Source organism: Polypterus senegalus, chromosome 9 (assembly GCF_016835505.1).
Source record: "Polypterus senegalus isolate Bchr_013 chromosome 9, ASM1683550v1, whole genome shotgun sequence".
NCBI lineage: Eukaryota > Metazoa > Chordata > Cladistia > Polypteriformes > Polypteridae > Polypterus > Polypterus senegalus.
Genome location: NC_053162.1, coordinates 71771938 through 71789119, shown reverse-complemented (window position 1 = coordinate 71789119; position 17182 = coordinate 71771938). Strand labels below are relative to the sequence as shown.

The 17182-nt window shown below is 38.4% G+C and overlaps 1 protein-coding gene across 1 annotated transcript in view; it reads right to left on the bottom strand.

The window, feature by feature from the left end:
• Positions 1-2756: 2756 nt before the first annotated feature.
• Positions 2757-17182, bottom strand: part of LOC120535417 (cadherin-4-like) — a 55545-nt gene continuing 41119 nt past the window's right edge. Inside the window, exons 9-12 of the mRNA XM_039763250.1 lie at positions 16768-16953; positions 14181-14425; positions 3519-3661; positions 2757-3081 (exon numbers count right to left, since the gene is read on the bottom strand). Of these exons, the coding sequence (XP_039619184.1) occupies positions 3002-3081; positions 3519-3661; positions 14181-14425; positions 16768-16953 (654 nt within the window). The 3' untranslated portion in view covers positions 2757-3001. The remainder of the gene's footprint in view (positions 3082-3518; positions 3662-14180; positions 14426-16767; positions 16954-17182) is intronic.

Genomic DNA, 17182 nt, shown 5'->3' with positions numbered 1-17182 from the left:
CACCTCAATAAACATGTTATTCTTGATAAGTATCAGTCGGGTTTTAGAACAAATCACTGTGCTCGTTAAAGTAGTAAATAATTTGTGGATAAATGCAGACAGATGCCATTTATCTGTTCTCATACTCTTAGATCTGAGTGCTGTATTTGATACCATTGACCACAATATTCTTATAAAATCACCTTAGTTAATGGGTGGGTCTCTCTGGCTGTGTCTTAAATTGGTTTGAGTCCTACCTGGCAAGTAGAAAATTCTTTGTTAGTTGTGGTGATTATACGTCAAAGATACATGTTATTCCACAAGGCTCTATCCTGGGTCTGCTACTCTTTTCGATTTACACGCTTCCGTTAGGTCAGATTATCTCGGGGCATAACGTGGGCTACCATAGCTATGCTGATGACACACAGCTGCATTTATCAATAGTGCCTGATGACCCTGACTCTGTTTATTCACTGACGAAATGTCTTACTTGTGTTTCTGAATGGATGAGTAGTAAATAAGGAGAAAATGTTGTGGTGAAAAATTGCCACCAAGAGGCTTTTTACCTGAAAATGAAGTCTATTAGGACACAGGATAGGCAAACAGAGTTTTAAAGCTTTATTGCAATAAAACAACACAAATAATAACACAGACTCAACCCAATACGGCCAAATTGAGCTGAGCCCAGTACAGTTCAGCAATCGAAGTTTATATAACAAATTCTTATCATTCCAACCTTGCTCAATTAGCTAATTTGATGTTTTCCTCTGACTCGCGTCTACACCTGTCTGGCCAATTTCTTGGGTTCACATGAGAAACATTATTATCTCTTGACTTCCCCTGCAGTTGGGCCTCTGCTATTTCACTGTCTATTGTTCATTTTTAGTTTCTGTTTTTGCCTATTTCTTTCACTGCCCAAGGCCAGTACAGACGTTCATCTTACTTATATGAGCTTTCCTCTCATGACTTCCTCTTTCTCGGACTTGAGCCGGTTTGTCTGATGCCGAAAGCTAAGCTTTAATTAAAAAGAAATATGGCATATGCCTTTATTTAATCATTTGCTCTGCATGCTTGACTTGCCTTAATTTCTGCGCTAAAGTTACATTCTAATATATTCTTTTATATTTATTTATGCTAGTACCTGAATATACTAATTTTACTTTCATGCATTACATCATTTTGACCTTGTTTATAGAAAAAGCCTTTTTCTGACTTTTTGCCGATTCTCCAGTCCAGCTGGTTTCTCACATGTCTACCAAGTCCACCTTGTTCTTAGCTTCCTATCTTGTCCGCACAGGTGTACGGACAGTTTCTATGCATCATTCCTGTCCTTCTTTCCCACACTAGCAATTCTGCCCCGAGCTTTAAAAAAATAATGCAATATGACTGATTTTTTATTTAACTATTTGCTTGACATTCTATTTTATGCTAAATCTAATGTTTCAGAAGCTTTTAATTACTTTTATGGCTATTTATGCTAATATATCATTTTTTTCTCTTCCATAAAAACAGAAATGTTAGTGATTGGCAAAAATGGATATAATAAGAGTATTAGAAATAAACTTGAGCCATTAGGATTAAAAGTCAAGACTGAGGTAAAGAATTTAAGGGAAACTATTGACTATGACCTGAATTTTAAATCACATATTTTTGTATGAAAATGTGCTATATAAATAAATGTTGTTGTTGTGGTCCAGAGGAACAGTCTTGGGTTTCAGCTCTTGGTTGGTGAATCAGGTTCACGCTTGGTTTATTGATTCGGTCGCTCGGTATTTGTCTGTGTTTCTGCCTTCTTGCTTATTCATTTGACTGTTGTCTGGCAAATGTTTTCAGTCTCCCAGCAATCTTTAAACTCACAATAATCCTGTGAGACATTGTCCTTTATCAGTCCTGAGATGACCAGATTTCTCAAAGTGGTTCCTTTCTTGCATGTGATGTCACTGAGATCATTTTAATGAAAAAAGAAAGTTCAGAAAATACACAGATTGACAGGCAGCGTTGATGGGTGTCAGTCAGATTGACTTACTTTTATTTGTACCACAGGCTTACTAAGAATAGTACTGAAGTTAAAGATGGAAGTAACTGATTCCATCCATCAATCCATTATCCAACCCACTATATCCTAACTACAGGGTCACGGGGGTCTGCTGGAGCCAATCCCAGCAAACACAGGGCACAAGGCAGGAAACAAACCCCAGGCTGGGTGCCAGCCCAACTTAGGGCAGGAGTAACTGATTCTCCTTTTTAAAATTCATCCTGATGTTGATGAACTTTTTACACTGTTATCATATATTAAAAAAAAGGGTCACATTTTTATCATTCTGCAAATCAGTTAAAAAGATGAACATTTCAAAATTTAGGAATAAGTATGAACTGCATTACTGTAAATGCAATGTGTACAGTATATGGGTAATTTTGAAGCCTACTTTTCAACTACAGAGAAGGAAAACTATTTAGATCTTATAACTTCTATTCCAAAACATACTTTTTCGTTAGGGCGGCATGGTGGCGCTGCTGCCTCACAGTAAGGACACCTGGGTTCGCTTCCTGGGTCCTCCCTGCATGGAGTTTACATGTTCTCCCCGTGTCTGCGTGGGTTTTCTCTGGGTGCTTTGGTTTCCTCCCACAGTCCAAAGATATGCAGGTTAGGTGCACTGGTGATCCTAAATTGTCCCTAGTGTGTGATTGGTGTGGGTGTGTGTGCCCTGTGGTGGGCTGGCTCTATGCATGGGGTTTGTTCCTGCCTTGCACCCTGTGCTGGCTGGGATTGGCTCCAGCGGACCCCTGTGTTAGGATATAGCAGGTTGGTCAATGACTGACTGACTTTTTAGTTATTAAGCAGTTAGAAATAATTTGTTTTTAAAGTTAAAATTAGCATTTGCCGTTTCCAGAAAATGAATAATAGCACTTCATATAAGAATATGTGTATAACAATGATATTGCATAACTGTATACAGTACAGGGGATTATTACACTTTAACACATATTTTGAAAATATTGAAGAGGGTAGCTGAACAACTTATTATCTGATGCAAAACTGACTTTGTTCAGAGAAACTGATTATTAGTTGAATGGTGCCAGTACTAGTCATAGGAGGTTGACCTAAAGAAAGTAAAAGAAAGAGAGACTGAGTTAGCTGAAGAAAGTATTTCATTACATTTTTAAAAAAATACAGCCTGATTAATGGATAATAGCAGTATTTAATAAATATTCCACAGTGTATAAAGTATTGAAAGGCTCTGACTAATTACGGTGGGATACAATTGTATGTAATGTTTTATTTCTCCACATTAGAAGCATTTTACGTATTAGTAGGATATAGTAAATATTTAGTATAAGTTTACAGCCTTTGGTTTAAAAGTCATCTCATTAAAAAAAGCAAAACAAATTAACTTACTAAAAATGTGCAATTTAAGGGTGAAAACATTGCTTAAATTAACTTGAAACTATTTGATAAAGTATTAGTAGATTAAAAAAAGTTAATTAATGCTTAACCCATGCTACTGTTTTTGAAGATAATTAATTTTTTAATGATTTACCATTATCAGCAGCTGTAATCAGGGCAGTATATTTTTCTCCTTTGATAAAAGGTGAAAATATTCGTATTTTTCTATTAAGAAAAATTGATCCATCTGTTGCATTAACTCTCATCAAGTTTTCAGGATCACATTTCATTTGGTATCTGAAAAGAATAAACGTTGAACCACTATTGAATGCATCCATAATAGTTACCAAGATAGATAGATAGATAGATAGATAGATAGAAAGATAGAAACACATTGATCTGAACACCCAGAATGACTATAAAACATCCATCTATTATCCAACCCACTATATCCTAACTACAGGGTCACAGGAGCCAATCCCAGCGAAACACAGGGCTCAAGGCAGGAAACAAACCCCGGGCAGGGCACCAGCCCATCGCAGGGCACACGCACACACCAGGGACAATTTAGGATCGCCAATGCACCTAACCTGCATGTCTTTGGACTGTGGGAGGAAACCGGAGTACCCGGAGGAAACCCACGCAGACATGGGGAGAACATGCAAACTCCGCGCAGGGAGGACCCAGGAAGCAAACGCAGGTCTCCTAACTGCGAGGCAGCAGCACTACCCACTGCACCACCGTGCTGCCCGACAATAAAACAAAAGCATTAAAAAGAAAGAAAACTTCTGACTTGACTGTCACAGTCACAATGAGGCATTATGCAGGTGTATTGCTGTTGGTGTAAAGGTTGGTTTTAGTCCATGACTAAATTTGTCAATTCCAAATCATCTGAGAAATTGGGCTTGGAATTTAAAAAAAAAAACGCATAGGAATCAGAATTGAAAGTGAAATAAAATTAAATGAGACTGAATTTAAATTAATAATAATATGAGTAATTCCATGTTTTTTTTTTCTCATCGCATATCTGACATTACATGTACTGATATTTTTAATACTGACTATCATGAAATGTTAAGGGCACCTTTCATGTGCTATCTGATGTGTCAATATGTATGTAGGAATAGTTGGTGTAAAGTAAGCTAAACAAAAGATGATTTGAAGTTGACAGTTGGGGGATAAGGACTGCACAGTTTAAATTTAGAAATGAGACACCAGTAGAACTCTATGCCAAAGACATGGATTTGACTAAACTCACACTGTAATGGTAATGGAATTCTTTAATTTAAAAAAAAAAGTTTGGCATGTGTAAATATAAGCTAAGGTATCATACAAACAAGAGGAAATGTAAACTACTTTTCTGTTATACTTTAATACATGATACCTCACACTTAAAAAAAGACAAAATAAGTATTTTTTATTGATTAACCCATGTTTTTATATTCATTCATTTCTCGCAAACTGTATTGCATCAGATATTTATTACACTTTAAAAATTTTCATTAATAATAGCAATGACAATGAAGGTGCATTTCACAAGTGCATTTGAGCCAAAGATTGCTAAGTTTTGAAATTCAAATTGTGCCAATTGCTCCTACTCCGTGCTTAATCATTAGAAGTGACCCTGCCCTTCGAACATCAGCCACACACTCCTCTTGAGATCAAGTTTCTCTTTCCTTCCTGTTCTACCTCTTGTTTTCTGCCCAGGCTCCTTTCTTCCTTTGTGCACATGTGAATGCTTACCTGCCCAGTTACTCATTAGCACTGCTCTGTCATGCTACCACTCACACCCATGCCACTCTGCTTGAATGCTCCATTTATTTTTTTTTAAAATTGCTCATTGCCACAGATCTAAATGCATCTTGTTGTCACAGGACTGTCAACAGCACAACACTTTTCACAGAGCTGCTAGTCAGAAACAAACCAATCTGAGGGAAATTTACAAAGGCATCCTTTATCACCAATAAGAATTTGGTGAACGTATGGTGCTACATATGACTTGAGAAATCAGGTATTGAGAATAGGGCATGGTATACCTTGGGCAAGTTATTTAGGACAGATGCCAGATTATATTGTAAAAATCATTGGTCTCATTGATGCAAAAATATGGCTAAATAAAAACCTGTTTGGAAGTCAGAAAATAGGTCCAATTAAAAATGTGATTGGGCACCTTTGGTACCCTTATCAGTAATTGAGGAGCCATTCTCAAGTACTGGTTTGGATGTTGTAAGCTTATTACAAAAGTGTAATTTAGGGACAAATACATTTTAGTAGTGTGTGATTTCACCACAAAATACCCAGCAGCATATCCCCTTAAGAAAGTGCATACTACTTATAAAACATGAGCACTAATTCAGCTATTTTCAGTGATATGGTTGACCAATGAAATAATCACTGTCGCACATGAAAGTTGTTACAAGTGTATAAGGCATTAGATATACATATCTATACAAACGTATAGGCTGTTACAACAATATGTTGGGCATTGGGGATTAAGAACCACCCCATACCACCTGCAAACTGACAGGCTGCTGGAATGGTTCATTGCCTTTTTGAAGAAAATGTTAAAAAAATGTTTAAGAAAATGGAACTGGACGAGTTACTGACATTTCTTTTGTTTGCATATAAAGAATTGACTCTCATATTAACTGGATTTTCACCTTCTTTAACTCTTACAATATATGGACATGAATTTTCAAGGTCAGTTAAGGTTGACAAAGGAGCTGATGGAAGGACATAAGGAGTCTGATCAAATTAATGCTGTCATTTATGAGGATTAAAGAGGATCCTTTGAGTAAAACAAAAAGGTACAATTGTTGTTACCCACATTAGAGAACAGTTTATTATTTAAATGGTAGGGACCCAATGAAGTAGTGGGATACAGAGGTCATTTCTCTTATTAAATTGTAATGTCAGGTTGTTCTATATAGCAAGGACAGATATTTCATACCAGTATGTTAAGAAAAAGTCATAATAGACCTGACACAGTCCTGTGGTTATTATTTTGTAGAGTCCTGGATAAGGAGGAGGAATGGAAGCAAAACCTATTAGCTGGCATGGAAGAGGAGTTGTTGTTGGAAAAAGTCTTTTAAGAACCCTTTAGCATAATGGACTCTTAGGCTCACAAAGGATGTTCTGTTTTAAATAATCAAGCATTGCTTTGAGAGATATTACGCGTAAAGTTATCCTTGAATGGGAGGCATAAGTTTACCAATATAAGTAAGATGCTTTATATAGGCATTTGTCTATCTGCTGTAGAGTATGCAGGCACTTCTGTGGGAAGCAGCCTTCAACCCTGAGTCTTAACAACAGTAGCATATTCCATTGTTCTAATTAAGTTCATCCAATAAAAATGATATGTCTATAGTCCACTGCTGTACTGATGCAGATTTAGACAGAAATTTTTTGTCCCCAAGGGAAATATGGCTTTTATAGAAGCTCTTTTATTAAATAAAAACATGAACAGGCAAATTAAATGAATAAATATACACACACACTTTGGTCTGAACACACACCAGAATGACTATAAAGTAAGAAAATTCAAAAGAAAGACAAGTTCTGATTCAGCTGTCACAGTCACAGTGAGGCATTTTGCAGGTGTAATGCTTTTGGTTTAAAGGAGCCCCCATTGCATTTCTTGGCACATTTCCAGTGAATAAGTTGTTTGCTGAAAGTACTAAGCGTTAGTGTGTCAGAGGGAGGATGTGCAGAAGTCAGAAAATAGGTCCAATTAAAAATGTGATTGGGCACCTTTGGTACCCTTATCAGTAATTGAGGAGCCATTCTCAAGTACTGGTTTGGATGTTGTAAGCTTATTACAAAAGTGTAATTTAGGGACAAATACATTTTAGTAGTGTGTGATTTCACCACAAAATACCCAGCAGCATATCCCCTTAAGAAAGTGCATACTACTTATAAAACATGAGCACTAATTCAGCTATTTTCAGTGATATGGTTGACCAATGAAATAATCACTGTCGCACATGAAAGTTGTTACAAGTGTATAAGGCATTAGATATACATATCTATACAAACGTATAGGCTGTTACAACAATATGTTGGGCATTGGGGATTAAGAACCACCCCATACCACCTGCAAACTGACAGGCTGCTGGAATGGTTCATTGCCTTTTTGAAGAAAATGTTAAAAAAATGTTTAAGAAAATGGAACTGGACGAGTTACTGACATTTCTTTTGTTTGCATATAAAGAATTGACTCTCATTTTAACTGGATTTTCACCTTCTTTAACTCTTACAATATATGGACATGGATTTTCAAGGTCAGTTAAGGTTGACAAAGGAGCTGATGGAAGGACATAAGGAGTCTGATCAAATTAATGCTGTCATTTATGAGGATTAAAGAGGATCCTTTGATTAAAACAAAAAGGTACAATTGTTGTTACCCACATTAGAGAACAGTTTATTATTTAAATGGTAGGGACCCAATGAAGTAGTGGGATACAGAGGTCATTTCTCTTATTAAATTGTAATGTCAGGTTGTTCTATATAGCAAGGACAGATATTTCATACCAGTATGTTAAGAAAAAGTCATAATAGACCTGACACAGTCCTGTGGTTATTATTTTGTAGAGTCCTGGATAAGGAGGAGGAATGGAAGCAAAACCTATCAGCTGGCATGGAAGAGGAGTTGTTGTTGGAAAAAGTCTTTTAAGAACCCTTTAGCATAATGGACTCTTAGGCTCACAAAGGATGTTCTGTTTTAAATAATCAAGCATTGCTTTGAGAGATATTACGCGCTTAAAGTTATCCTTGAATGGGAGGCATAAGTTTACCAATATAAGTAAGATGCTTTATATAGGCATTTGTCTATCTGCTGTAGAGTATGCAGGCACTTCTGTGGGAAGCAGCCTTCAACCCTGAGTCTTAACAACAGTAGCATATTCCATTGTTCTAATTAAGTTCATCCAATAAAAATGATATGTCTATAGTCCACTGCTGTACTGATGCAGATTTAGACAGAAATTTTTTTGTCCCCCAAGGGGAAATATGGCTTTTTATAGAAGCTCTTTTATTAAATAAAAACATGAACAGGCAAATTAAATGAATAAATATACACACACACTTTGGTCTGAACACACACCAGAATGACTATAAAGTAAGAAAATTCAAAAGAAAGACAAGTTCTGATTCAGCTGTCACAGTCACAGTGAGGCATTTTGCAGGTGTAATGCTTTTGGTTTAAAGGAGCCCCCATTGCATTTCTTGGCACATTTCCAGTGAATAAGTTGTTTGCTGAAAGTACTAAGCGTTAGTGTGTCAGAGGGAGGATGTGCAGCATTGTTCATAATGACACTCACTTTTGTTTTAATTCTCTCCCTTGCTACAACCTCCAGGGTGTCCAGTGTGTCTCCTAAAACTGGGCTTTCCTTTTTAATTAGCTTGTTGATTTAGTGGGCCTCTATTCAGGTGACCAGCCCAGCACACGATAGCATAAAAGATCACACTGGCCATCACAGAGTTATAGAAGATGTGAAGGGTGTCAGTTCTCACATTAAAGGAAGTTAGTCTTCTAAGGAAAAAGTGCATGTGCTGCCCTTTCTTAATGTGTTCTGAGAGTAGTCCAACCAGTCATTCTTGCCCCATTACAGCCCCAAGTACTTGTAGGAGTGGACCACCTCTACGTCCACTCCTTGATTATTGATCAGAAATAGAGGCTCTTTGGTGCCTCAAAAGTCAATAACCAGTGCCTTGGTCGGAGGCGTGACCACTTGAGGGCTGGGGTGGGCACTAACCCCCCACCCCAGAGACAAGCCGTGCCCACCCTGCGAAATGTTCTGTCTGTTCAATGAAACGTCTGAAGAAGAATAACATTTGATTTTCAAAACTGAGTGGCTTTCCAATTAGGCAGGCACCGTGCTGCTCACAGTTTACTTCGCTGCACATTTTGCAGCACGTTTCTTTAATTAAAATAGCGTATACGTTCCATTCTTTTATTTTCTGGTTGGTAACACCAAAGGCTATGCATAGGTGGCTTATTAAAAAGCAGAAATCTTCTACCTCTTTCCCTCTGCAAGCTGCTGGCTCCACGGTTGAGCCCAGCACCGCTGCTTACCAACACGGAGCACAGCGCACCCAAGTCGGGAACTGAAACTCCAAAAGATGTAGATAAGCCTACACAGTCCTCCAGCTCTGCGCCCATGTCGGGTACTCCAAACCTCTGCCTTCAACAAAATATACAGTCTGGCCTGCCTGACTTAAATATGGATAGCCCATCCCAGCCTATTTTAATTAATTATCCCAAGGTGGCATTCGGAAAGACACTCAGATGTTTTAGTGCAAGCTGGTATCAGTCTCGACCATGGCTTTAATATCCTGTTGTCCGTGATGCCAGCTTTTGCTTTGCCTGCCGCAAATTTAGTGTTTCCAATTCAGACTGCGAGGACATATTCACCAAACACGGCTACACTAATTGGAAAAAAGCTCAAGAAAAAAACGGTGGCGGCTTCCACAAACACGCGTCTAGTATCCCGCACGTCAGAGCCATGTCTGCATAGCCAGAGTATCGGAGCCGGAAAGAGACGGGTGAAAGCATAGTTCAACTACTGGGTTCAGCCCAGATAGAAAAGAATGGATATTATGTGAAAAGCATTGGGGAGGCCGTTCAGTTCCTTGCAGTCAATGAACTGGCTGTGCGTGGTCACAATCACGAAGGTGGGGAGGTGGGACTTTCCCTTAAGTTCTTTGATTACACAATCAAAAAAGATGCCAAACTTGCAGAAATTGTAAAATACATCCCAGACAACGCAAAATACACATCCAATGTAATTCAAAATGAAATAATTGAGACTCTTGCCAAAATGGTGGTAAAAGATATCAGGACCAAATATGAAAAAGCTGACTCTCCTGGACTTTGCATTAAAAGTGATGGTACCAGGGATCGCTGTGACTTTGAGAATTTGTCTGTAGTGATTAGATTTGTCCAGAACTCCATCCCTGAAGAACACCTGATGGCTTAATTGAACTGAATCAGCTTGATGCTGAATATATTTGTAACCAAATTCTGTCACATCTCTCTGAGCTAGGTTACAGCCTAGACAATTTAGTGTGTCAGTGTTATGATGGTGCTTCTGTCATGTCTGGGGCAAGGCGTGGTGTCCAGGCTTTGTTACAAAACAAAGTTGGTAAGTACATTCCATATGTACACTGCTACCACCACCAGCTCCATTTAGCAGTGATAGATGCAATGGCATCAGAACCTCTGGCTAAGAAGTTCTTTGACTGGTCAAATTCATTGAACACATTTTGTCACAGACATTATGTTTCACACACATACAATACACCCACACTGAAAAGACTTCTAGAAATACGATGGATCAGTCATTATGATGTCACAAAGTCCATTGTCAACATTGAGGAAGCTATAAGGGGGATTCTCTCTGAGGTAGCAGAGGCTGACACTGCCCCTTTAGACATTTGCATAGAGGCATGTGGTCTTTTGACCCATTTAAAAAAGCAGAATTTCTTCAATACAGGAAAATTCCTCCTTTATGTGCTTGGTGTGCTGAAACCAGCCAATGCAATTCTACAGGCACATGCAGTTGATTTGTGCACGGCTGGGGAGGTGGTGACAGCTTCACTTGGCACACTGAAGGAGAGGAGATGCAACTCATTCTGGGAGGAGCATTTCTCTCAGTGTGAAAGTAGGCCTACCAATTCGCTCAAAAGGAAACAGAAAAATAATTCACAGCTTGATGATAGTATTGTCATGTCTACGCTTGGGCATGATGACTCAGATGAACAAATTGCTCCTAATTAGATTTTTATAAGGGCTATGTTCAGCATTCTTGATAGAGCTATTGTGGAAATGGAGACAGGAATCTGTCAGAGAAGTGTTGAATTATTGAGGGCCACATCGTTTCTCCTGCCAAAATCAGAATTATTTCTTGATCATTCTCTCCTGAAACCATTTCAGGCACTTGCAGGCACAGAGCAAAACAGCATGAGCTTGCAAAATGAAACTGCTGTGACAAAAGCAATGTTGATCAACAAACTGCCAGCTGATGCTAATCTCTCTGAAGCGTGCAAATGCATTCAGCAGTACAAAGAGGCCTTCCCTATGTTGCATTCGCTACATGTTACAACACTCATCATTGGTGAGTCTTCAGCTGCATGCAAAAGTTCTTTCACTACTTTGAACCGCATTCTCACTCCACTCCGCCGAACAATGCTGCATTCAAGGAAGAGAAATTTAGTCATTCTGGCACATGAGAAGAACATCACAGAAAATCTAGACATGAATGAATTAATTTCAGAATTTGCCAAGAGTAACCGCAGACTGGTCCTGTATATAATATCCAGGTTAAACACTGGAAACTGATATCCTATAGCCTCCCTAATGACTACAATGAGCCACGTTTCTGTTCTTGCTCTCATATGTTGTATGCATTTGACTTTATTGATATTTACCTTGTAGATGTAATTCTATATTTGTTCACAAAGAATATTAATACAAGTTCCATTGCCTCTGTTAATTTTATTGAACAATAGGTTATGATTTATGCCACAATTTTTGTTTTTATATGTTATATAAAACTATGTTGTTATTATTATTTGCCCCCCTACAAAAATGGGGATGGATGGATATTTTTTGCCCCCCAAAACAAGCCAAATGCCCACCCACACATGATGTTCTGGTCACACCTCTGGAGGTGTCCAGAAGGCCAGCAGGGAATTATGGACGTTGGAGTTTTCCTTTACAGCCCTGCTGGATACCATGGTGGCTGATAGAAGGTGCTACAGGGAGAAGCAATGACTATTTTCCTTATGCTCCGGAAGTACGTCCGAGTCACAAGGACAAGGGGAATGACGTGCTTCCGGGGTGAAGAAAAGGACTTGTACCTGACCCGGAAGTGATAAAGAATCACATGGACTGGGGATTGGGAACACTTCCAGATCAGGGAATATAAAAGGACTCTGGGAACTCCAGATGACGAGCTGTGCTGGGTGGAAGGGTGGCAACGCATCTGGGAGTCGGAGGATTGTTTAGTATTATCGTTTTGTGAATATTTATGAGTATAGAGGAGGAGAGGGTGCTTTGTGCACTGTGGCAAATTAATAAAGTCATCATTTGGACTTTTATCTGGTGTCTGGAGTCGTGGACAGGGGTTCAAGGGAGCGATACTGTCCCCTATCTGTCGCAATATACACTAATTATTCAGTCATAAATGGAAATGCATTTAATATTTACTGTTGACAGAAGTCCACTGGCAGGCAATGGTCAAAATTGACAAATAGCTACTCATACTAACTAAATACATTCCATAACTTTGGTTCAGGGGCAGCATGGTGGCACAGTGGTAGCGCTGCTGCCTTGCAGTAAGGAGACCTGGGTTTGCTTCCCTGGTCCTCCCTGTGTGGAGTTTGTATGTTCTTCCCATGTGTCCGTGGTTTTCCTCCGGGTGCTCTGATTTCCTCCCACAGTCCAAAGACATGCAGGTTAGGTGCATTGGCGATCCTAAATTGTCCCTAGTGTGTGCATGGTGTATGGGTATGCGTGTGTGTGCCCTGCCCAGGGATTTCTTCCTGCCTTGCACCATGTGTTGGCTGTGACTGGCTCCAGCAGACCCCCGTGACCCTGTGATAGGATATAGAGGGTTGGATAATGGATGGATGGAACTTTGGTTCAACGGAAAAAAAAGATCATTGTGTCATTCAGTCAGTTTGTATCATGTGCTGATAGTACAAGAATCCTTTGAAAAGTATGTATTAAAGTTTTTATACTTGTTTTGATATAAAGTTTGAAGGAAGAATAACTATTGCAGGCAACTATTTCTATATTAAAATCAATATATTCTGATTAAATTGCAATACAGCTTAAATGAAAGGTAAATGTAACAGGGCAACATGATAGCACATCAGTTATTATTGTTGGCTTATAGATCAGCATCATTGGTTTGAATGCAGCACTTGGTTGCTATTTTTGTGGTGTTGCATGTTCTCCGTGTCTGTATTGATTTTCTACATGCATGCAATACCTAAACGTGTGGGTTAGATTCATGTTAGGTTTGTTTATGAAAAAATGGCACTGTATTCATGTGAATAGTCCCTGTCCAGGAGTGGTTTCTGTTTTGTGTCCAGTGATGCTGAGATAGGGTAAGTTCCCCTCTCTCACAAACATAATCAGGATTAAACATTTGAGAATGTTATAGTTGTGTTCTAGTTTGATAGGCTACAAAATCATCTTGATAAAATGCTGTTGTGTGTACAGCATTTTTCTTATTTAACATTTAATTGTACAGACTCACTAAGTTTGAGATAAATAAGAAAATTAACTTTTGTTTCTTTTATTGTTTTGTTCATAAGGCCATGGCACGTACTGTATGTTATCAAAAAGTAGTTCTGAAAGTAAGAGAATTTTGAGATTACATCTACAAAATATTTATATTTTACATTATGAATATAAAATACAATTAACAGTTCACTTAAAATAGCAGAGTCTTGTCCTAGGTCATACTAGATCAGTCTCAATTCCCAACATTCAAACACCTGTGAAGCAGAATAAACTAGCATTGCTATGGCTATGGGAAGGTTTGCAATTGGTTGTAAGTTTATTAGCTGACAACTTTACATGTTCTGCATTGGCGTGCTACAGTACAGTAGGTGTCTTCCTGTGTGTTGTATCTCCAAATGGCACTTCACAACAGTGAAGAAGATTTAATCAAAATGTAATAAGCTGATTAGCAACTCAATAAAAAGGAGGAAGAAAATCACTTAAGTAACCACATTAACTTTCACACATCTGTAAATGAAGTATTCAATCAACACACAGACATAGTAAAATAACACCATTACTTACGTTACAGTCTGCTGCTTCTCTATATCTGGGTCTGTTGCCAAATAATTGGCTACTAAACTGTTTACAGGAAGATGTTCATTAACAGGAACTGTCAGCATTGGTGGATTAAAGATTGGAGCCTCATTAACATCCTCTACTGTGACTGTAAGAGTAGCTGTGGAAGTTGGTAAGGGAGTGGAAAATGGCATCTTGTTTTCAACTGTGATGAGAAGTATATATTGACGGTTGGCTTCAAAATCAAGACCCTTTAGAAAGATGGGGGTGAAATAAAAATTAAAAACTGCTCTAAATCTGGTTGGTTTGCAGTAGAGCACAGAGTCTCAGAAAGCAAAATAAATTGTCAATATTTGCATGTAATAGGTAATGGTAAATGCCTAATAAAAGCAGAAAGATATATAGCTTCTAGAGCAGGTGGAAATGAAGAGAGACTCATTTGAGAAAATTTGCCTCCAGAAATTCATAAGCTTCTTAAAAGGAAAAGATTTGATAGATTTGTGAGCAGCTCACTCCACAGTTACTCCATTTACTAAATAAAACATAACTGTAGGACATTTGGGGGGAAAACTATGGCAAAAAACTTTACTATTAAATATGAAAGGACATCATTTAGCCCATCAGACCTCTGTGGTTAGCTAATAGCAAAGTTGTTCCTTGTCTTAAATACTCTTCCTTCATTTCCACTGGTGATTTGCCATTTAGTTGAAAAAATGATGAAGATTTGAATTTAGTCCCCACATAGGCTACACTCTACTAGGCTAAACTGATTTGTTCTTTTGGAGTCTGGTTAACACTGGATCATGAATTACAATAAAGAAAGAATAATAATAAAAACTGACACTGAATGCAGCACTATTACAAGTTAGGACTTTGTTCTACTAAATAATTCAGGGTATCTGTACTTAAAATGAAATTAATACCACAACCTGATGTGAAATTTATTTTCTTTGAGTAAAAGTAAAATTTATGCTCCTTGTGTTATGTATTTGACGTTTTGTTGTAGTAGTAGTAGCCACTAATATATACATGAGACCTCCTCTGGCATAAAAAAAATTGCATTATCAAAAATGGGCCTTTAGGGTTCTAAAAACTGATATGTTAATTTAGAACAGAACTGAATAAAATGGTAGGCAAATAAACTAATAGTGAAATCATTTGACTGTTATTTAAAAACACATAAAGGATGTTTATTAAAAATATTAACAAAGTGCCAATTTATTAATGAACCCATTAAGCCCCAGTTATGTTGAAGGATTTTTAAAATGTATTGTCAGAAATGCATTCACTAACTTCCTCTGTAAAGAATGCACCTATGTAGTAAGACGCAGGTAGTCTTTTAAACTGCCAGGATATAAAAAAAACGGAATCTCCAGTACAGTACATTATTTTTAATAATTTTCAGCCTTTGAGTAGTGTGGTCCCTGGCCGGGGCTGGAGCCCGGCCGGGACGCCCAGGAGGACCAGAGGAGGGCTTGTGCTTCCTCCAGACCGCAAGGGGGCGATCACCCTGGTTGTATTGGGGGCCACGGGTAGAGGGCTTGGAAGCCCAACCCTGTAGGGGCCCGTGCCTGAGGGATCCTGGAGCCCAGCACTTCCGCCACACCAGGAAGTGCTGGGGGGAAGAGAACAGGGGACACCCGGACGGCTTCTGGGTGCGCAGCCGGCACTTCCGCCACACTGGGGTGTGGCTACGACTGATTGCCGGGAAGCAGCTGGAGCCCATCCGGGTTCCCATTTAAGGGGCCGCCTCCCTCCAGTCGTGTGGATGTCGGGTGGAAGAGGACAGAGCTGGAGAGAGGACAGGAGGCGACCAAGAGAGAGAGGAACAGTGACTTAGAGGCCTGGACTTTGGGGAATCGGTGCTGGAGGCACTGGGGTGTGAGTGCACAAAAAACTTGTAAATACTGTAAATAAACGGTGTGTGGTGGAACTATGTTGTCCGTCTGCCTGTGTCCGGGTCCCAGTTCACAGTAGTTACATTTACATAGTGGTAATACTGCTGCCTCAACTGGTGTTTAAATGCAATCCTGTCTCAGTCTCAGTGGCATTTACACAGGTTTATGTTAGTTTTCTGGCAAATCCAAAAAATGTAGAGTTTAGGTGTTTAGTGTCTAAATTAGCCTGGTATGTTTGAGGCTCTGACTTCACTGTAGTTGTGTAGTGAAATAAGGTTAATTAAAAAAATTAATGATTGTGTCCATTATACACTTTGGCATAAAATAGGCCTGTATGGCATTACGCATTTTTTATAATCATTTTCAAGTTAATAGCTAATTTCAGCCTTGATGAGAGTAATTGTTTTGCAGATGATTCAAAACAAGTACATTTATAATTCTCTTTAGTCCTCATCAAAAAAAATCTGGTTTTCATTTTAAGATTACTTAAGTGCTAAATCATTGTTCATGTGTATCAGAAGATGCAAGATGGTATTTTACAGTTTCTAAATGAGTATATTTAAACAGTATAATTTTTTTTCACATTTTGTATTGTTAACATATTGTAGATGAGCACTAAACAAAGCATGTAACCATTAAAAATACTAATTAATTAAGTAATTGACAAGATAGTATGAATTCATTATTCTACGTACCTTAATAGTTTTAACAATTCCATCATTACTATCTGGATCTGTAATAATGCCAAAGTTGCCTCCATCATTCCCTTTAACAATCCGGTATTTGGCATTCCAAGCTGGTGTGTGAGGCTCATCTTTATCAGTCACTATCAGCCTCACAACCTCAAAGTCCACAGCATTTTCTGGAACATTTTGACTATACTGCCAAAGTCAACAGAAGCATTACTAAAATTCCACCCTCAACATATACCATTACAGGTAATGTATGACATTATAATACAGTGCTTGAAAGAATTCCAAACATGGATATTAAGGCTGTAAAGTAGAATGTCTTCCATTTATGCTGAAGTCTAACATTAAAGAATATGGATTACATTGAAATGGCAAATGATTAAAATGATCTATGATATGATCAGCTAAATGATAGATG